The sequence below is a fragment of the Perca fluviatilis genome, chromosome 10 (assembly GCF_010015445.1).
Source record: "Perca fluviatilis chromosome 10, GENO_Pfluv_1.0, whole genome shotgun sequence".
Taxonomy (NCBI): Eukaryota; Metazoa; Chordata; class Actinopteri; order Perciformes; family Percidae; genus Perca; species Perca fluviatilis.
In genome coordinates, this window is record NC_053121.1 from 20,190,735 (window position 1) to 20,209,721 (window position 18,987).

Below are 18,987 nucleotides of genomic sequence, written 5' to 3' on the forward strand. Positions count from 1 at the left end.
TGTGGATTTTCATCACAAAGAGACACGGGAAGAGAAGGGAGGGCATAATGGAGTCTCCGTCTTTAAGAATAAAAACATAGAAATAGTGTTGACTAAAATATTGTCACATCTCATCAGTCCACGGTAGAAACTCCATTGTGGATGTATGCTTTGTTTGTTTTTTTCGGTGGAATGATGCCTTCTCCGAGTAGCAGGAGGTCTATTGTTACATATCTGGTGCTGGTGCTGTTGGATTGTTTCTGGGAAGCGGCGTCTGTGCAGCTCTCATACTCCGTCTCAGAGGAGGTAAAACCGGGGACTAATGTCGGAAACATCGCCAAGGATCTAAACCTCAATGTGCAGGATTTGGAGTCCCGTTTGTTTCAGGTTGTTCCAGGATCTAAGAGGAAATACTTCGAGGTAAACCTAAAGACCGGATTTCTGTATGTCAATGAGAGGATAGACCGAGAGGAGCTTTGTGCAGATGAACCCAAATGCACTGTTAGCGTAGAGGCAGTTATAAACAACCCATTAAAGCTTTACCGCGTAGAGATAGAAATTAAAGATGTGAATGACCATTCTCCGTCTTTTAACACCAAATCACAAATACTGGACATTGCAGAGAACACCTTGCCTGGATTTAGATTCGCGTTATCGGAGGCAAGCGATGCTGATGTGGGTAAAAACGGTGTTAGCGGGTATAAGCTCAGTCCAAACGAATACTTCAATCTTGCTACACACAAAAGAGGGGAGAGCATATCTCCAGAGTTAGTGCTGCAGAAAGCCCTAGACCGTGAGAAAAAGCCACATATACAGCTCATGTTAACTGCGGTAGACGGGGGAACTCCACCAAATTCAGGTTCATCAGAAATTGAAATAAATGTACTAGATATTAATGATAACGCACCAATGTTCAGCAGCACTCTTTATAAAGTTAAAACGTTTGAAAATATCCCGATTGGTACAGCGGTCTTCACCTTAAATGCGACCGACGCAGATGAAGGCACGAACGGTGAAATTGTATATTCTCTTCGTAGTAAGGATCAGGACCATATTTTGGATATTTTCAAAATTGACCCTGAAACGGGGATCATTTCAGTAAAAGGCAAAATCGATTATGAGGAAAGAAAAGCATTTGAGATCCGAGCAGAGGCAAGGGACAAAGCCCAGCCTCCTCTGTCTGCTCATAGTAAAGTGCTGGTCGAAGTAATTGATGTAAATGACAACGCTCCTGACATCACTGTGACGTCACTGCTTAACACAGTGAACGAGGATGCTGATGTAGGTACTGCCATTGCACTTGTATCCGTTCTAGACAGAGACAGTGGTACAAACGGTGAGGTGAAGTGTGAGATCTTAAATACTGTCCCGTTCAAATTGGACACGAATTACAAAAACTATTACTCGTTAGTGGTTGACGGACATTTAGACAGAGAGGTAACCCCTCAGTACAATGTAACGATTTCAGCTACCGATGAAGGGAGTCCTCCTCTTTCGAACATCAGTGTTATTACTGTTTATGTTTCTGATGTTAATGACAATGCCCCATGTTTTCCAGAACATGAAATAAACATTTACGTAAAAGAAAACAGCAAAGTAGGAAGAGTTATTAAAACAGTGACTGCAATTGATGCTGACGTCAGCAACAACGGTCAGGTTAGCTACTCATTTTTAGACAGTAATAGTAAATCTCTGCCCCTCCCCACAATGGTAAACATAAACTCAGAGACTGGAGATATAGTCAGCCTGCAGTCTTTTAACTACGAGGAGTTAAAAACGTTTCAGTTTAAAGTTCAGGCCACAGACTCTGGTGTTCCTCCGCTCAGCAGCAACGTGACTGTGAACGTTTTAATCCTGGATGAAAATGACAATAATCCAACAATTCTGGCGCCCTATTCTGAGCACGGCTCCGTTAACAGTGAGAGCATCCCCTATTCTGCTGAAGCGGGATACTTTGTGGCAAAGATCAGGGCTGTAGACGCAGACTCTGGATACGAATGCGCGGCTTTCTTATCACCTGTCTGAGCCCAAAGGAAACAACCTCTTCCGGATCGGAACCAGCACCGGAGAAATCAGGACTAAGAGGAGAATGAGTGACAATGACCTGAAAACTCACCCCTTGGTGGTGTTGGTTTCTGATAACGGAGAACCCTCCCTGTCAGCTACTGTGTCTATTGATGTGGTGGTGGTTGAAAGCACAGCTGACATCCAGACTCAGTTCAGACACGTGCCCATAAAGGAGGAGAGCTTCTCTGATTTAAACCTGTATCTGCTGATCGCCATCGTGTCGGTGTCAGTGATCTTTCTGCTGAGTCTCATCAGTTTAATAGCTGTCAGATGCCACAGGACAGACGGCAGTTTCAGCAGGTACAGCGCCCCAATGATCACCACCCACCCTGACGGGAGCTGGTCTTACTCTAAATCTACTCAGCAGTATGACGTGTGTTTCAGCTCAGACACGCTGAAGAGTGACGTAGTGGTTTTCCCCGCACCGTTTCCGCCTGTAGATGCTGAGCTGATCAGTATTAACGGAGGAGACACTTTTACCAGAACTCAGACTTTACCTAACACAGACAAGGTAAGCCATGCCTAATTTCATTAATCTAAAAAGGAGTGAATATTTTTAATCTTTGGGTTAACATTATGTGCGTTTCTTTTGTTAGATACAAATATACGAACATGTTGATAATAGCCATGCCCTGAGTTTGTTGAAAATACTTCAAAAGCATACACATTTATTTCAAATTCAATATATTACCTAACATCTATTACAGCTATTAACAGCTATAAATATAAATATTATCTATCATTGTTAAGCATTTTAAATGGGCTCGTAACTTATTTTACACTTATCTGTAGTCCATCTGATATACAACCTGATTTTAACTGGTTTAATGGCGCGTGATGGTACTAGAAAGTTGGCAGGTGAATCAATGAGTTTTAATGATGTCGAGGATGGTTTGTTTGATTGAATTACACATTAAGTGCAACGAAGTTGGTATCTTCTCACTGAGTTTTACGTGTCTTGGATACAGTACTCTGGAGACACTTGAGCAGTAGCACGAGTTGCATTAAAACGGCATTGGGCCGCTGCCCATGGTGCTGAACAATTCTCTTTATTCTGTTCTCTGTATTGAGAGATGCAGTGGAGGTGCTGTCCGTGGTGCTGCATTTGAATTCAGACACCATAACTACATAAATAGATGTTAACGAATGTTCTAAACTACATATTTCACAGATACATTTTATTCTATGAGCAGTCTACCAGTTGAGCTCAAGTCATCGAATATCAACCCATTAATTGTATTAATGAATATGGTTTACTGTATCTTATAATAAACATATCCCCCTATGCTCCGAGCCATCTTTCTGTATTCAAAAGAGTCACTGGATGTCGCTAGAGACCAGGCTACAGTCTTGTGTTCACCGTTTAGAAACTCCTCCTCTATTTATAACGGAAAAGAAAACGTCATCATCTGGGCAGTGCTTTGTGAAAATAGCGTACAGACGAGTGAAACCCTGAAGAGAGAGGACTCTAAGCGAGGATGGATACATAAAAACAGCTTATTTTTCACTTTTCGTGGACAGGCCAAAAAGAAAAAAAAACAGGATTCGTTGTATTTGCCTCAACAGCATGGCTACTCGGGAACAATGGGATAATATTGGGGGTCTATTTTTCACTCTGCTTTGTCTCTGCGACTGGTCCGTGGCTCAGATATCGTACTCAATTTCAGAGGAGGTAGACAAAGGGACAGCGGTGGGAAATCTCGCTAAGGATTTAAATCTCAATGTGCAGCAACTCCATTCCACGGGTCTTCAGATTACCTCTGGATATAAAACACCGTATTTTGACATTAATCATGAATCTGGAGTACTTTTCGTTAGCGAGAGGATAGATCGGGAGGAGCTTTGTCCTAATACGGTAAAGTGCTCTTTAAATATAGAGGCCATATTGAGTAACCCTCGCAGCCTCCATCGAATTGAAGTTGTTATAAATGATATTAATGACAATGCTCCATCTTTTCTGGAAGAAATAACTACAATAGATATGTCTGAATCTTCATATGTCGGAGAAAGGCATCCACTGCCGATAGCTCATGACGCAGATGTAGGTGCTAATTCGGTTAAGACTTACAAATTGAATGCGAATGATCATTTCTCTTTGGATATACAAAGCATTGGTGACCAGAGTGTGTCCGCAGAGTTAGTGCTGCAGAAAGCACTGGATCGAGAAAAACAGGCTGTGATTGAACTCATACTAACTGCGATAGATGGAGGACAACCTCCCAAAACGGGGACTTTACAGATACAAGTTAATGTACTGGATGTAAACGACAATTCACCCTTGTTCAGTAAATCTCTTTACAAGGTCCAAGTTGTTGAAAATACAAATATTGGCGCAACGTTATTAAAACTGACAGCTACTGATTTAGATTACAGTGTTAATAGTCAAATTGTATACTCTTTCACAGAAAGGGGACGTCTAAACCCTGACGACAAATTTGTCCTAAATGATGATACTGGAGAAATTACTGTAAAAGGTAATATTGATTATGAGGAAAATCAAGCATACGAGATTCGTGTTCAAGCACGAGATAAAGGCAATCCTCCTCGCAGTGCACATAGCAAGGTTTTAGTCGAAGTTATTGATGTCAATGACAATGCTCCAGAAATCTCGGTTTCATCACTCATGAGTCCAGTAAAAGAAGACGCTGAAATAGGCACAGCTGTTGCTATGGTGACTATCACTGATAAAGATGGAGGTAAAAATGGTTTGACAAACTGTAAAATTACAGGTTCTGTGCCATTTAAATTAAAATCCAACTATAAAAACTATTATTCTTTGTCGGTTGACGGGCCTCTTGACAGAGAAAGTGTTTCCCTGTATAATGTATCAATTACAGCTGCAGATGAAGGAACCCCCTCTCTGTCGAGCACAAGCGTCATTACTGTTCACGTTTCTGATGTTAATGACAATCCTCCTCGATTCCTGGAACCTCGGATTAATGTTTATGTTAAAGAGAATAGTCCGATTGGAAATACAATTCATACACTAAAGACATTAGATTCAGATTTGAATGAAAATGCAAAAGCAACGTACCACTTAATAAACAGTTCTCCAAAGACCACACAGATAGCTTCAATGGTAAACATCAACTCAGAGACTGGAGATATAGTCAGCCTGCAGTCGTTTAACTACGAGGAGTTAAAAACGTTTCAGTTTAAAGTTCAGGCCACAGACTCTGGTGTTCCTCCGCTCAGCAGCAACGTGACTGTGAACGTTTTAATTCTGGATGAAAATGACAATAATCCAACAATTCTGGCGCCCTATTCTGAGCACGGCTCCGTTAACAGTGAGAGCATTCCCTATTCTGCTGAAGCGGGATACTTTGTGGCAAAGATCAGGGCTGTAGACGCAGACTCTGGATACAATGCGCTGCTTTCTTATCACCTGTCTGAGCCCAAAGGAAACAACCTCTTCCGGATCGGAACCAGCACCGGAGAAATCAGGACTAAGAGGAGAATGAGTGACAATGACGTACTACCCGTCGCTCCTGGTTTTGGTGCGGTGGTTTCTTTACAGCTACTCTGTTCTATTTGATGTGGTGGTGGGCACAGCGCACAGCCAGACTCCGTTCAGTTCAGACAACGAGGTGCTGGTCAAAAAGGAGGAAGCTTCGTCCTGTTTACTGTTTCTACTATCGCCATCGTGTCGGTGTCAGTGATCTTTCTGCTGAGTCTCATCAGTTTAATAGCTGTCAGATGCCACAGGACAGACGGCAGTTTCAGCAGGTACAGCGCCCCAATGATCACCACCCACCCTGACGGGAGCTGGTCTTACTCTAAATCTACTCAGCAGTATGACGTGTGTTTCAGCTCAGACACGCTGAAGAGTGACGTAGTGGTTTTCCCCGCACAGTTTCCGCCTGTAGATGCTGAGCTGATCAGTATTAACGGAGGAGACACTTTTACCAGAACTCAAACTTTACCCAGCACAGACAAGGTAAGAATAATTTGCAACTGATTTAATATTAGGATTTTTTCTGGTAGTATTGATCAATTAAATCCAGGACAAAACTTTATTGTGTGGCTTTCTGCTCGTTTTTTTATTTCGAAAACCTTAACTTGGTTTTGAAAAGTTGGGAACTTGAATATGCTGGATCCCATGGTGTGCCAGATTGTAGAATGTTTCACGATGTTTTTTTCATCATTTTGTAAATTGAAATTACTTGTAATAAACCGGATTAACATTGTTTTGATTTGGTAGCATTTCAGTTGCCTTTTCACCAACGTTAAAAGCCTTTGAAAACATTTAGCCCCTCTTGGAAATAGCACCTGCTTTTCAATACAGATTATATCAATTTTGCCATATCTCCACGTGGTGACGCTATAGACTGTAACATTGAGAGTTCCTATGTACTAGTTTCACGCTCCTCCCAGTTTTAGATGACGATTTGTCTTCTCCAGGCTTTGTCACAATGAGAGAGACAGCGAACGGGCAGAGAAAAGATGTTTCATCCATCTGTACAATCTATATTTGACGCAGTCTAAAGCTGTATTTTTTCATAGTTGTAAAATTCGTGTTTCCTTGCATTTGATGTGCTTTGAAATCACCTCGTGGAATTATGCCTGCACCACTGAGGACGTCTATTGTTTCATGTCTGTTGCTTGTGCTACTGGAGTGTTGCTGGGAAGCGGAGTCTGGGCAGCTCTCCTATTCCGTGTTCGAGGAATTGAATCCGGAGACTTCTGTAGGAAATATCGCAAAGGATCTAAACCTCAGCCTTCAGGATTTGGAATCTCGTATGTTTCAGATTGTTACTGGATCAAAAAGAAAATATTTCGAGGTAAACGTAAAGACTGGTGTTCTCTACGTTAATGAGAGAATAGACAGAGAGGAGCTCTGTGCGAAAGCACCAAAATGCACAGTAAGTGTAGAAGCTGTTATAAACAGTCCTTTGAAGCTGTATCGCTTAGAAATAAATATTCTAGATGTTAACGACAACGACCCGTTATTCACGGAAAAGTCTCAAACTGTAGACATAGCAGAGAATACTCTGCCTGGAATGAAATTCGCTTTGTCGGAGGCTATCGATGCAGATGTAGGTAAGAATACAGTTAATGCGTTTAAATTGACACCAAATGAATATTTTTCTCTCGCTACGATCAAAGGAGGAGAAAGCGTGTATGCCGAGTTAGTTTTACAGAAAACGCTGGATAGAGAGAAACAGCCTGTGATACATCTCACTGTGACTGCTATAGATGGAGGGACTCCACCGAGATCTGGCACGTCACAGGTCATTATTCACGTTTTAGACATAAATGATAATCCTCCAGTGTTTAGTAGTCCCTTGTACAAAACTAGTATTTTTGAAAACATGCCAATCGGGACAACTGTGATTACACTAAATGCAACCGACGCAGACGAGGGGATAAATGGTGAGATAGTGTATTCCTTAAGAAGTAAAGGGCAGGATCGTATATTAGAGATTTTTCATATTGATCCCATAACAGGTGCAATAATGCTCAAAGCTAATGTCGATTATGAGGAATATACAGCGTTCGAGATCCGTTCAGAAGCCAACGATAAAGCTCAGCCACCGATGTCTGCTCACTGTAAAGTGCTGGTAGAAGTAATTGATGTAAATGACAACGCTCCCGAGATCACTGTGACGTCATTGTTAAATACTGTAAAGGAGGACGCTGAAGTGGGTACTGCTATTGCACTTGTATCCGTCCTAGACAGTGATGGCGGTAGAAACGGTGAAGTGAGATGTAAAATCTTAAATCAGGTTCCCTTTAAACTAGAGACAAATTATAAAAACTATTATTCTCTAGTTGTTGACGGGGCTCTTGACAGAGAAATTACCTCCAACTACAACGTCACCATATCAGCTACTGATGAAGGGAGTCCCCCTCTCTTCAACACCAGTGTTATTACTGTTCACGTTTCTGATGTAAATGACAACTCGCCTCGTTTTTCAGAACCCGTGGTTAATGTGTACGTGCAAGAAAACAGTAACGTTGGGGTAATCATTAAAACGGTATCTGCATCTGACGCTGACATTGACAAGAATGGCCAGGTTAGATATTCATTTTATGGCAGTAATAGTAACACAGTCTCCGTGTCTACAATGGTAAACATCAACACAGAGACTGGAGATATAGTCAGCCTGCAGTCTTTTAACTACGAGGAGTTAAAAACGTTTCAGTTTAAAGTTCAGGCCACAGACTCTGGTGTTCCTCCGCTCAGCAGCAACGTGACTGTGAACGTTTTAATTCTGGATGAAAATGACAATAATCCAACAATTCTCGCGCCCTATTCTGAGCACGGCTCCGTTAACAGTGAGAGCATCCCCTATTCTGCTGAAGCGGGATACTTTGTGGCAAAGATCAGGGCTGTAGACACAGACTCTGGATACAATGCGCTGCTTTCTTATCACCTGTCTGAGCCCAAAGGAAACAACCTCTTCCGGATCGGAACCAGCACCGGAGAAATCAGGACTAAGAGGAGAATGAGTGACAATGACCTGAAAACTCACCCCTTGGTGGTGTTGGTTTCTGATAACGGAGAACCCTCCCTGTCAGCTACTGTGTCTATTGATGTGGTGGTGGTTGAAAGCACAGCTGACATCCAGACTCAGTTCAGACACGTGCCCATAAAGGAGGAGAGCTTCTCTGATTTAAACCTGTATCTGCTGATCGCCATCGTGTCGGTGTCAGTGATCTTTCTGCTGAGTCTCATCAGTTTAATAGCTGTCAGATGCCACAGGACAGACGGCAGTTTCAGCAGGTACAGCGCCCCAATGATTACCACCCACCCTGACGGGAGCTGGTCTTACTCTAAATCTACTCAGCAGTATGACGTGTGTTTCAGCTCAGACACGCTGAAGAGTGACGTAGTGGTTTTCCCCGCACCGTTTCCGCCTGTCGATGCTGAGCTGATCAGTATTAACGGAGGAGACACTTTTACCAGAACTCAGACTTTACCCAATACAGACAAGGTAAGAGCCATAAACAGCGAACATGAACCAGTGGAAATGTTGTCTTTCAAATATAGCTTTAGAAGGTTTAACTGAAGGTAAATGTGGTTCCGTTCATCATTGATGGTAACAAATTATTATCTCAAGACGCTCTCCTTGGTGCTGATATCTCTCCGTGTGCCACAGTCTTCGGGACATGCTTAACTTCATGTCCTACTTACGGCTAACTGATATTACACGTGCCATAGGTTGTCGGTGGGTCCTATAAAGCGGTAAAACATTTTAGAATGATACGGGCCTAGACATTTATCATCATCGATATCCACAACAAAAATGTCATGAGCTAAATAGAGGAATAAAATGAAGGGTCCTGTTGTATATTGTCATAACACTTATTTTTAGTGGTGGAAGCTCATTACTAAATATGTTCAGCAGCAAGAGCATGGTACAGCCATATATCATTAGTCATTTAATTAATTCAATGTTCAATGTACAATTCACAATATATTATTCTCCCTCTTTACAGTTATATATTATATTCTGATTAATTTGGTCTGTAGTTACTTGCCTTTTCTCTGTTCTTACTGATTTTTCTTTTGCAACAAAGAAAACAATTATTCACGGAATCCGATCATTAATAAATTTTTGCTATATCCTTTAAGAAAAGACACTAACTCATGAGGTGCGGTTAGTAAAGAATCGACTGTGGTCTATCAAAAGGAACGCAAGATGTCGCTCGAGACCACACATTCAATTGCTTTCATTAATGAACAAAAACTCCTCCTCCGATGTCGGTGAAATAAGAAACAGCCTGTGCGTTTCGTGGGGCTGGGTTAGTCAAACACTTCGTCTTTAAAGATGGTCCATAAATGAAGAGATCTTGGCTGTCTTATGGATATTTTCCCGTTTTTGTGGCTGAATGACGTTTGCTTGCCTGAATTTCTAATTTAAACAAAAGGATGATTCGTCAACAGCATAGAGAGGCAGAATGGATGGTGTGCGCCATTCTTCTTTGTTTATCTGACTGGTCTGCAGCTCAGATTTCCTACTCTGTTTCCGAGGAGGTGGACAAAGGCACAGTGGTGGGGAACCTCGCAAAGGATTTAAACATTCATACACAACAATTGGAGGAACGGGGATTTCGAATTGTATCGGGATACAGTAAGAACTATTTCGAGGCTAATTTGAGAACAGGAGCTTTGGTTGTTAACGACAGGATAGATCGTGAAGAGCTTTGTCCGAATCTACCTAAGTGTACCTTAAATATAGAGGGACTATTGAGCCATCCTATGAATATGTATCGCATTGAGGTCAGTATTGTGGACATCAATGATAATGCACCATCATTCCTCGAGCAAACCCATGTGTTTAATATCTCCGAGTCTTCTTCGACGGGAGAGAGGTATCCGCTCCCAATAGCTCAGGATGCAGACACCGGCAGTAATTCAGTGAAAACCTACAAGTTAAATCCGAACGAGCATTTCTCTATAGATGTGAGTAGTGGAGGAGAGAGTGCGTCCGCTGAGTTAGTGCTGCAGAAAGCTTTAGACCGAGAGAAACAACACACTTTTAAAGTAACATTAACCGCTGTAGACGGAGGGAAACCTGCAAGGTCTGGCACTATGCACATTTTTGTGAATGTGATAGATGTTAATGACAACACGCCTTCGTTTAGCAAGCCGCTTTATAAGGTAAGAGTCAGCGAAAATTCCCCCATAGGTACAACAATATTGAAACTAAATGCAACTGATTTAGATGAAGGGTCAAATTCAGACATCCGATTTCATTTAATGAGAAGAGGAAATGTGGACTCTCCTGAAAAATTCATTGTTAGTCCTGAAAGTGGTGAAATCACTGTGAAGGCTAAATTGGATTATGAAGAAAGCAATGCATATGAATTACGAGTACAAGCAACAGACCAGGGCGCTTCCCCTCGCAGTGGTTATTCTAAAGTGCTGGTGGAGGTTGTCGATGTCAATGACAATGCACCAGAAATCTCTATAACTTCACTAATGAGTCCAGTAAAGGAAAGTGCTGAAATTGGAACAGTTGTTGCATTGGTGACTGTGACTGATAAAGATGGAGGGCAAAATGGCCTTACCACTTGTCAAATTAAAGACTCAGTCCCTTTTACATTAACGTCAAATTACAAAAACTATTATTCTCTGATAGTTGACGGTCTCCTTGACAGAGAGATTGTGTCACAGTACAATGTAACCATCACTGCCACCGACGAAGGTAGTCCACCTCTTTCTAGCACAGCTGTAATTACTGTGCAAGTTTCAGATATTAATGACAACGCGCCTCGTTTCCCAGAAGGCAATATAAATATTTACATTAAGGAGAATAGTAAAGTGGGAGATATTATTACAACAACAAGTGCACAGGATGCAGACACAAATGAAAATGCTAAAGTGACTTATTCATTAATGGATACTTATCCGAAAGGTTTTCCAATTTCATCAGTTGTAAACATCAACTCAGAGACTGGAGATATAGTCAGCCTGCAGTCTTTTAACTACGAGGAGTTAAAAACGTTTCAGTTTAAAGTTCAGGCCACAGACTCTGGTGTTCCTCCGCTCAGCAGCAACGTGACTGTGAACGTTTTAATCCTGGATGAAAATGACAATAATCCAACAATTCTGGCGCCCTACTCTGAGCACGGCTCCGTTAACAGTGAGAGCATCCCCTATTCTGCTGAAGCGGGATACTTTGTGGCAAAGATCAGGGCTGTAGACGCAGACTCTGGATACAATGCGCTGCTTTCTTATCACCTGTCTGAGCCCAAAGGAAACAACCTCTTCCGGATCGGAACCAGCACCGGAGAAATCAGGACTAAGAGGAGAATGAGTGACAATGACCTGAAAACTCACCCCTTGGTGGTGTTGGTTTCTGATAACGGAGAACCCTCCCTGTCAGCTACTGTGTCTATTGATGTGGTGGTGGTTGAAAGCACAGCTGACATCCAGACTCAGTTCAGACACGTGCCCATAAAGGAGGAGAGCTTCTCTGATTTAAACCTGTATCTGCTGATCGCCATCGTGTCGGTGTCAGTGATCTTTCTGCTGAGTCTCATCAGTTTAATAGCTGTCAGATGCCACAGGACAGACGGCAGTTTCAGCAGGTACAGCGCCCCAATGATCACCACCCACCCTGACGGGAGCTGGTCTTACTCTAAATCTACTCAGCAGTATGACGTGTGTTTCAGCTCAGACACGCTGAAGAGTGACGTAGTGGTTTTCCCCGCACCGTTTCCGCCTGTAGATACTGAGCTGATCAGTATAAACGGAGGAGACACTTTTACCAGAACTCAGACTTTACCCAGCACAGACAAGGTATGGTTCTTCACTGAAGCGCTTTCAGTTTGCAATTGACATGATTTACATATTTTGCTACGATAACTGTGCATACACAAGTCAACAAAACCTGAAAACAAAGTAATAAAAGTAGTAATAGCTCCCCAGTTGACATACAATTGTTCAAAAACTGGACTGTTTGATAGTGTTGCCTCTACACAGCTCATTAGTACACTGGATCCATACAGTTTATAGCCTTTGTGTACAGCGCTCTCCGTGGTGCTTACATAAAGTCAACATTTGGAAGCTCTATCTACATTAAAATTATACACTTGTATTATTTAAGGGATTCGTTGGCTAATTAGTTATTTTACGTAAAGAGTTCCATTTTGCTCGACATTCCCTAAAATTAAGTTAGCTTACTTTGTGCATACACACTGCATCACTGGAGCTTTGTTGTAACCTTGAATGGCGCCTTAAGTTGATAGATTTACATTTGAAAACGGACATGATTATATGTTTTAGAAAATACTTTTGATTTTTTTTTCCAAACACGGAAGTCAATTAACAGTATGTGCCAACGCTTTTAATACTTCATATTTTATAATACTGCAAATCATCGGGCTGTTACTTACACTGACTTATCTGTCATTTACCACATGATGTCGCTGGAGACCACAGATATGATTGTTACAATATGTGTAAAACTCCTCCCTGCACAGAAACCTAAAACAGGCATTGGCCAGCCATCAGTTTAGAGAGACACGGGATTGTACTGTGGGGAGAAGGGCTGCTGCCGATTTGTGTTTATGACGGATGTATACACTGGAAATACATGATAAGCGGAATTCAGTGTTTATTGTACAGCGATGGGAAACAAGGAATATGCCTGGATTCATATTGTTGCGCTGCTGTGTCTTTGTGACTCGTCTGCTTCGCAATTATCCTACTCCATTTCCGAGGAGGCGAACAAAGGCACCGTGGTGGGGAATATCGCAAAGGATCTGCACCTTAATGTACAATATCTAGAAACCAGGGATCTAAGTATTGTTTCGAGTAACAGTAAGAAATATTTTGACGTGAATTTGCGGACGGGGAACCTCTTTGTTGACGAGAGGATAGACAGAGAAGAGATTTGTCCAAACACGGCACAATGCTCCCTGAGGATACAGGCTGTTTTAAGCAATCCAATGAATGTACACCGCATCGAGGTCAGTGTTTTAGACATAAATGATAACTCGCCAGAATTTATTGAACAGTCCTACTCGTTAAACATCTCCGAATCAATGTCACCGGGAGAACGATATCTTCTCCCAATAGCAGTGGACGCAGACATAGGCAGCAACTCAGTGAAGACTTACAAGCTGAGCCAAAATGAATATTTCTCGCTTGATGTGCAGAGCGGAGGAGAACACGGTGTGTCTGCTGAGTTAGTACTTCAGAAAGCTTTAGATCGAGAGAAACAGCCAGTTGTTAAACTTATTCTGACCGCTGTAGATGGAGGAAACTCCGCTAGATCAGGTACATTGCAGATAAATGTAAATGTATTAGATGTGAATGATAATACACCAATTTTCAGCAAATCGCTTTACAAAATACGTGTGCGTGAAAATATGGCACAAGGAACAGTGATAATAAAGTTAAATGCAACCGATTTAGACGAGGGCATGAACAGTAAGATCCTGTATTCATTTATCAAACGAGGAAATATTGATCCATCAAATATGTTTGATCTAAATTCAGAAACAGGAGAAATCACTGTGAAGGGCACATTAGATTATGAAGAGACGTCTGCTTATGAGGTAAGAGTCCAAGCAATGGATCAAGGCACCTATCCTCGTAGTGCACATGCTAAACTGCTGATAGAGATAATTGATGTGAATGACAATGCCCCAGAAATATCGGTGACGTCACTCATGACCCCAGTAAAAGAAGATGCAGAACTGGGGACAATAGTTGCTTTGGTTACAGTGAGCGATAAAGATGGAGGAAACAATGGTGTAACCAACTGTAAGGTAGTTGGGTCTGTTCCCTTTAAACTGAAGTCCAACTACAAAAATGACTATTCATTAGTAGTAGATGGACTACTGGACAGAGAAAACACTTCTCTTTACAATGTCACCATTACAGCCACAGATGAAGGGAGTCCACCTCTGTCCAGTATCAGGGTCATTACTGTTCATGTTTCCGATGTCAATGATAATGCACCTAGATTTATGGAGCCTGTGATTAATGTTTATGTGAAAGAAAATAGTGCAATAGGCTCCGTTATTTCTACAATAAATGCCTTTGATCCGGATTTGGACAATAATGCAAAACTGACTTACAAACTGTTAGATAGTTATCCAAAAAATATTCCTGTTTCATCAGTTGTAAATATCAACTCAGAGACTGGAGATATAGTCAGCCTGCAGTCGTTTAACTACGAGGAGTTAAAAACGTTTCAGTTTAAAGTTCAGGCCACAGACTCTGGTGTTCCTCCGCTCAGCAGCAACGTGACTGTGAACGTTTTAATCCTGGATGAAAATGACAATAATCCAAAAATTCTGGCGCCTATTCTGAGCACGGCTCCGTTAACAGTGAGAGCATCCCTATTCGGCTGAAGCGGGATACTTTGTGGCAAAGATCAGGGCTGTAGACGCAGACTCTGGATACTACGCTCGCTTTCTTATCACCTGTCTGAGCCCAAAGGAAACAACCTCTTCCGGATCGGAACCAGCACCGGAGAAATCAGGACTAAGAGGAGAATGAGTGACAATGACCTGAAAACTCACCCCTTGGTGGTGTTGGTTTCTGATAACGGAGAACCCTCCCTGTCAGCTACTGTGTCTATTGATGTGGTGGTGGTTGAAAGCACAGCTGACATCCAGACTCAGTTCAGACACGTGCCCATAAAGGAGGAGAGCTTCTCTGATTTAAACCTGTATCTGCTGATCGCCATCGTGTCGGTGTCAGTGATCTTTCTGCTGAGTCTCATCAGTTTAATAGCTGTCAGATGCCACAGGACAGACGGCAGTTTCAGCAGGTACAGCGCCCCAATGATCACCACCCACCCTGACGGGAGCTGGTCTTACTCTAAATCTACTCAGCAGTATGACGTGTGTTTCAGCTCAGACACGCTGAAGAGTGACGTAGTGGTTTTCCCCGCACCGTTTCCGCCTGTCGATGCTGAGCTGATCAGTATTAACGGAGGAGACACTTTTACCAGAACTCAGACTTTACCTAACACAGACAAGGTAGGCCATCTGTGCTCAATGCTTGTAGAACTTAACAATGCTATCATCAAAAATATAATGCAATTTACCTGCTGCTTATGAGTCTCACGATGTACAGTATTTCGACCATAACTGTATCGCTTTCAGAATTTGTTCCATATGTTCTCCTCCTTAAAATACCTAGCTTCAATACTTTTTTACTAGACAGCTCGTGTGTTAAAGTGGGACGATCAAACTAGTTTAATGCAAATATTTAAATAGAGCTCTCCGTGGTGCTGAACCATGTTTTTGTGCTATTTAGCTGCAAAATCCGCTTATTTTTTTTGCCTGTTGAAAGCATGTCATTATTGATTACACCGATCTAAGCTGTTCTTTACATAATTTTAACAATCGATAAGGTGCTGAGTTTGCAACCTCGGTATATAGCTGGTATCATTCTGCTGTGATCAAACATTTGCAATGCCTCCTGATACTGAATGTAGTGAAAAGGCGCTGTCAGGGGTGTTTGACTTTGTGTTGACAATATGTTGTTTCGGGAAAGTCCTGTTGAATCAAACTGGTTTCTTTAATTTATGATTTACTCTAATCATGGGACGTTTGTAGTATGGAAATTACACTCGAAAACAAATTCGAAGTTATTTTCAATCTGTATATGTTGTATTATTTGTACTTCATACAATAGCTAGTTTAGACAGTATTTAGCTTGAGGTTTGTCACTCTACACATTAATATAAATGTTTAAACCTCACCATTTATGTCATTCATAATATTAGAAATATATGACTATATTATACACTGGTTTGTATTCGCTTACCTATTATTCACCACATGATGTCGCATGAGACCATGGACATGAATGTGTTTGTATGTCCAAAACTCCTCCTCCCTGGATGGGAAAAAATTAAATCGTCATCGGCCATTATTATACCCGCGGAAGGTGCTGTGACGAGAAGGGCAGGAGCTTCCCCACAACTATATTTCTTTGGACGGACTTATCCGAGGATAAATGATCGATAGGGTTCAGTTCTTTTGTTGCGCCAACAATGTATATTCGACTACAAAAGGAGTACGTCTGGATTCGCATTGTTGTGTTTCTTTGTCTTTGTGACTTGTCTGCTTCGCAGTTATCCTACTCGATTGCTGAGGAGGTGAACAAAGGCACCGTAGTGGGGAATATTGCAAAGGATTTAAACCTCAATTTACAGGAACTAGAGACCAGGGATCTACGTATTGTTTCGAGTTACAGTAAGACATATTTTGACGTGAATTTGCGGACCGGGAATCTATTTGTGGACGAGAGGATAGACAGAGAAGAGATTTGCCCTAATGTGGTAAAATGCTCCATCAAAATACAAGCCGTTTTAAACAATCCAATGACTGCACAACGCGTAGAGGTTAACGTTTTAGATATAAACGATAATTCGCCTACTTTTTTGGAAAAAACGCATTCTTTGAATGTTTCAGAATCCTCTTTAACTGGAGAACGATATCTTCTCCCAATAGCAGTGGATGCAGACATAGGCAGCAACTCAGTGAAGACTTACAAGCTGAGCCAAAACGAATATTTCTCGCTTGATGTGCAGAGCGGAGGAGAACACGGTGTGTCCGCTGAGTTAGTACTTCAGAAAGCTTTAGATCGAGAGAAACAGCCGGTGATCACACTTCTCTTGACGGCTATAGATGGAGGTAAACCGCCTAGATCGGGGTCATTACAAATACATGTTAATGTATTAGATGTTAATGATAATATACCAATTTTTAGCAAATCGCTGTATAAAGTACGTGTATCTGAAAATACTGCACATGGAGCAGTGGTAATAAAGTTAAATGCAACCGATTTAGATGAGGGCATGAACAGTAAAATCCTGTATTCATTGATCAAACGAGGAAATATTGATCCATCAAATATGTTTGATCTAAATTCAGAAACAGGAGAAATCACTGTGAAGGGCACATTAGATTATGAAGATACGTCTGCTTATGAGGTAAGAGTCCAAGCAATAGATCAAGGCATCTCTCCTCGTAGTGCACATGCTAAACTGCTGATAGAGATAATTGATGTGAATGACAATGCCCCAGAAATATCGGTGACGTCACTCATGACCCCAGTAAAAGAAGATGCAGAACTGGGGACAATAGTTGCTTTGGTTACAGTGAGTGATAAAGATGGAGGAAACAATGGTGTAACCAACTGTAAGGTAGTTGGGTCTGTTCCCTTTAAACTGAAGTCCAACTACAAAAATGACTATTCATTAGTAGTAGATGGACTACTGGACAGAGAAAACACTTCTCTTTACAATGTCACCATTACAGCCACAGATGAAGGGAGTCCACCTCTGTCCAGTATCAGGGTCATTACTGTTCATGTTTCCGATGTCAATGATAATGCACCTAGATTTATGGAGCCTGTGATTAATGTGTATGTAAAAGAAAATAGTGCAATAGGCTCCGTTATTTCTACAATAAATGCCTTTGATCCGGATTTGGACAATAATGCAAAACTGACTTACAAATTGTTAGATAGTTATCCAAAAAATATTCCTGTTTCATCAGTTGTAAACATCAACTCAGAGACTGGAGATATAGTCAGCCTGCAGTCGTTTAACTACGAGGAGTTAAAAACGTTTCAGTTTAAAGTTCAGGCCACAGATTCTGGTGTTCCTCCGCTCAGCAGCAACGTGACTGTGAACGTTTTAATCCTGGATGAAAATGACAATAATCCAACAATTCTGGCGCCCTATTCTGAGCACGGCTCCGTTAACAGTGAGAGCATCCCCTATTCGGCTGAAGCGGGATACTTTGTGGCAAAGATCAGGGCTGTAGACGCAGACTCTGGATACAATGCGCTGCTTTCTTATCACCTGTCTGAGCCCAAAGGAAACAACCTCTTCCGGATCGGAACCAGCACCGGAGAAATCAGGACTAAGAGGAGAATGAGTGACAATGACCTGAAAACTCACCCCTTGGTGGTGTTGGTTTCTGATAACGGAGAACCCTCCCTGTCAGCTACTGTGTCTATTGATGTGGTGGTGGTTGAAAGCACAGCTGACATCCAGACTCAGTTCAGACACGTGCCCATAAAGGAGGAGAGCTTCTCTGATTTAAACCTGTATCTGCTGATCGCCATCGTGTCGGTGTCAGTGATCTTTCTGCTGAGTCTCATCAGTTTAATAGCTGTCAGATGCCACAGGACAGACGGCACTTTCAGCAGGTACCGCGCCCCAATGATCACCACCCACCCTGACGGGAGCTGGTCTTACTCTAAATCTACTCAGCAGTATGACGTGTGTTTCAGCTCAGACACGCTGAAGAGTGACGTGGTGGTTTTCCCCGCACCGTTTCCGCCTGTAGATGCTGAGCTGATCAGTATTAACGGAGGAGACACTTTTACCAGAACTCAGACTTTACCTAACACAGACAAGGTGAGTTGTTTGCAGCCTTTCACTCCTCTCTTCTTGCTTTGACATACATGACTTGCAACCATGACAGAAAGTCAGAAAATCCCATTTAAGA

General features: G+C 41.9%; 2 protein-coding genes and 2 pseudogenes across 9 annotated transcripts in view; all 4 read left to right on the forward strand.

Annotated features, from left to right (window-relative positions):
• Positions 1-18,987, forward strand: part of LOC120567189 (protocadherin alpha-C2-like) — a 153,391-nt gene that overhangs the window by 87,712 nt on the left and 46,692 nt on the right. The window contains exon 1 of one of the 8 annotated variants that reach the window (XM_039814062.1): positions 6,452-8,984. The exons of 6 other annotated variants lie outside the window; for them this stretch is intronic. In XM_039814062.1, the coding sequence (XP_039669996.1) occupies positions 6,606-8,984 (2,379 nt within the window). In that variant the 5' untranslated portion in view covers positions 6,452-6,605. Of the gene's footprint in view, positions 1-6,451; positions 8,985-16,426; positions 18,897-18,987 lie in introns of those variants that run through there. One more of the 8 variants, XM_039814060.1, reaches the window with a different exon arrangement.
• LOC120567202 lies at positions 21-15,591 on the forward strand (annotated as a pseudogene).
• LOC120567219 (protocadherin alpha-3-like) lies at positions 9,849-12,352 on the forward strand. Its single transcript, XM_039814133.1, has one exon. The coding sequence runs from the start codon at positions 9,923-9,925 to the stop codon at positions 12,335-12,337; it is 2,415 nt and encodes an 804-aa protein (XP_039670067.1). The 5' UTR covers positions 9,849-9,922; the 3' UTR covers positions 12,338-12,352.
• Positions 12,995-18,953, forward strand: LOC120567222 (annotated as a pseudogene).